This window comes from Cannabis sativa, chromosome 5 (assembly GCF_029168945.1).
Source record: "Cannabis sativa cultivar Pink pepper isolate KNU-18-1 chromosome 5, ASM2916894v1, whole genome shotgun sequence".
Lineage (NCBI taxonomy): Eukaryota > Viridiplantae > Streptophyta > Magnoliopsida > Rosales > Cannabaceae > Cannabis > Cannabis sativa.
In genome coordinates this window covers 69,057,292-69,060,062 of record NC_083605.1, presented here as the reverse complement: position 1 = coordinate 69,060,062, position 2,771 = coordinate 69,057,292, and the positions used below count along the sequence as shown (strand labels likewise).

General features: G+C 31.3%; 1 protein-coding gene across 1 annotated transcript; it reads left to right on the top strand.

The window, feature by feature from the left end:
• Positions 1 to 826: 826 nt before the first annotated feature.
• On the top strand, positions 827 to 1,975 carry LOC115715798 (ethylene-responsive transcription factor ERF039). The gene has a single exon (XM_030644466.2). It carries the CDS (start codon positions 986 to 988, stop codon positions 1,760 to 1,762), a length of 777 nt encoding a protein of 258 aa, XP_030500326.1. The 5' UTR covers positions 827 to 985; the 3' UTR covers positions 1,763 to 1,975.
• Positions 1,976 to 2,771: the final 796 nt, after the last annotated feature.

Sequence of the window (2,771 nt, the reverse complement as noted above, 5' to 3'; positions counted from 1 at the left end):
AAAGTTTTAATTGTATATAACCAGTCTTATCGTAAGAGTATACACCTTATATCTTAATAACCACATGATCTAAAATCAATGATCAAAAAAGCTTCCTTACCGATAGGGAACTTATGCTAAGTCCTACCATAATCTTGCCCTATAAATATATATATATGATTAGAAATTTTTTTAGTACACTTAAAAAAGAAAAGGTATTTTGATAACTTCTATCTATCTATTTTGACATTTATGAAAAAAAAAAAGGATGCATGATTATATACATCAAACTTATCTAAGATTATTTGTACATTTTTAGAAATTTTGTGAATAGTTTAAAAACTTGAGATAGTTGTTCATTGCTTGTATGAGATAAATTAGTTATATGTACACTGAAATATTTAAATTTTATTTTTAACACTGTAAATTATTTAAAAAAAAAATTAAAAATTTAAGAATGACCCCTAATAAATTCTCTTAGATGCTAAAGACAAAAAAAATCTACAAAAATAGCTCTTTAAGTCAAGAAGGAGAATTTGAGAAAAAGCAAAATTAAAGCATCCCAAGCTAGCTAAGCTCTCCATATGTGAAACTCATGGCCTTGAATAGCATTATGTAATGATTGAGTGGTTTTGGGGTGAAAAAAAGCAAGAGTGAAAGGGAAAGTTGGTGTGCCCAACCAAACTCTTCCTTATTTTTTTTCCATAGCACCAAAATATATTCATATAATACTATATAAGAGAAAAAAAAAAAAAAAAGACAACATGTCAAACCATTCTTTATTAGTAAAAACCAAAATAACAATATTGTTTATACACAAACGTCATAATTTTTTTTAACACATATTAATAAAATAAATACATTTTTTTTAATATAAGAAGCCTACCTTACCCAATTTGAAGCTTTATATGTCTAGAGCTATACAACCACATATATTCTCTAGTATACTTTCAAATACTAAAAACCTCTATCTCTCTCTACATCTCTCTTTCTCTCTCTTCCCCTAATGAAAGAGCAAATGGTCAATCAAGAGTGGGACTTCACACCTAGCTCTTCTTCATCTCTACAACAACCCAAGAATAACTCCAAATTGAGAATGATTTCTAGCTCTAGTAGTGATCATGATCATGGTCATTCCAATTATAAAGCCAAAACGACAAGTAGTACCAGTCTTCTTAACAACGGGGAAACGCAGCACACGACGTCGTTTCGAGGAGTCAGAATGCGCCAATGGGGAAAATGGGTATCAGAGATAAGAGAGCCAAAGAAAAAATCCCGAATTTGGCTCGGCACTTTCCCAACCGCCGAAATGGCCGCCCGGGCTCACGACGTCGCCGCTCTCGCCATCAAGGGCAGTTCTGCCCACCTCAACTTCCCGGAGATTGCGCCGGAGCTTCCCCGTCCGGCCAGCTCCTCCCCCAAGGACATCCAAGCCGCCGCTGCAAAAGCCGCCGCCTATTGTACTAATAATTTATCTGCAACGACGTCGTCTAGTGAAGACGGTAATCTAACGTTGTCGTCACCGGATAGCTCAACGACACACGAAACGTCGTCGTTTAATTCGACTTCGCCGTTATTGGCAGATAACGTTGACGGTGACGATACATTTTTCGACCTGCCTGATCTTTTGGTGGACGTTAGTAATAGTAAAAAGCAAAACGGTGAGTTTTGTGCTTACTATTCACCGTGGCCGTTGGATGGAGCTGTTGATAATCACACGGCTCTCATTGGTTGCTCTAGGCTCATTAATGATCAGGATTATTCTCTGTCATGGGATTATTAGTAATTAATTAGTGGTCATGTTTTTCCAAAATTTCCAAATTTGGGTGAATTTCGGGTTTAGAGTAAATTAATTAATTAATTAAATTAATAATAAAGTTGTCAACTGATCTCTCTAGCTAGCTAAAGATTTTATTTTGTTTTTGTTTTAATTTAATAATTATCTCTGTTCTGTGTATTTCTAGAATAATAAAGATGATCTGAACTTATATATATATATATATAATATTTATATAAATTGTAGTAAATATTAAACCACGTCTTGATTATAATTAGTAGTATTTTTATGGCTTTTCTTGATCATGATATGAATGAAGTTAAATTTTTATTGAAAAATATATCACCAATAATACTGCTGTTTTTGTACGGATCGAATAAATCATCATTATATTTACATTTGTACTTTACGTACAATCAAATAATTGTTATAAGTTTACCCTACACAAAAAAAAAAAAAATTGTTATAAGTTCCTACTTAAATTGAGAATATATATATATAACCTTTTTCTTCTTATTAATTTGATTATGGTAAATCATAGGGGTGTTCATCCGATCCAATCCGCACTTTTTTAGTCAAACAACATCCAATCCGCACTAAGTGCGGATTTCATATTTTGGATCCAATCCGATCCGCATAAGAGTTTAAATCCAATCCAATCCAATCCGCAATAGTGCGGATTGGATCGGTTATTTTGGATCGGTTACTTTTTTAATAATAAATTATTTAATATTTCATAGAAAAAAAATTTAAAAAAAGACTATTGTTTCTTAATCTCCAATACTAATCTATTACTATCTCTATTTATATACAAATTAAACCAATATACATATATATCAATATATATATATACTTATCTTTAGATTTACACTAAAATATATATATGTATCTAATTACTAAAATAAATAAGCTAGTGTATATATATTTAAACTTTATGTGTATGTGTTTAGGTGAATAAGAATTATTTTTCTTGTGTTTTTTATTACAAAATAAATAAAATGTGCCAACTCAATAT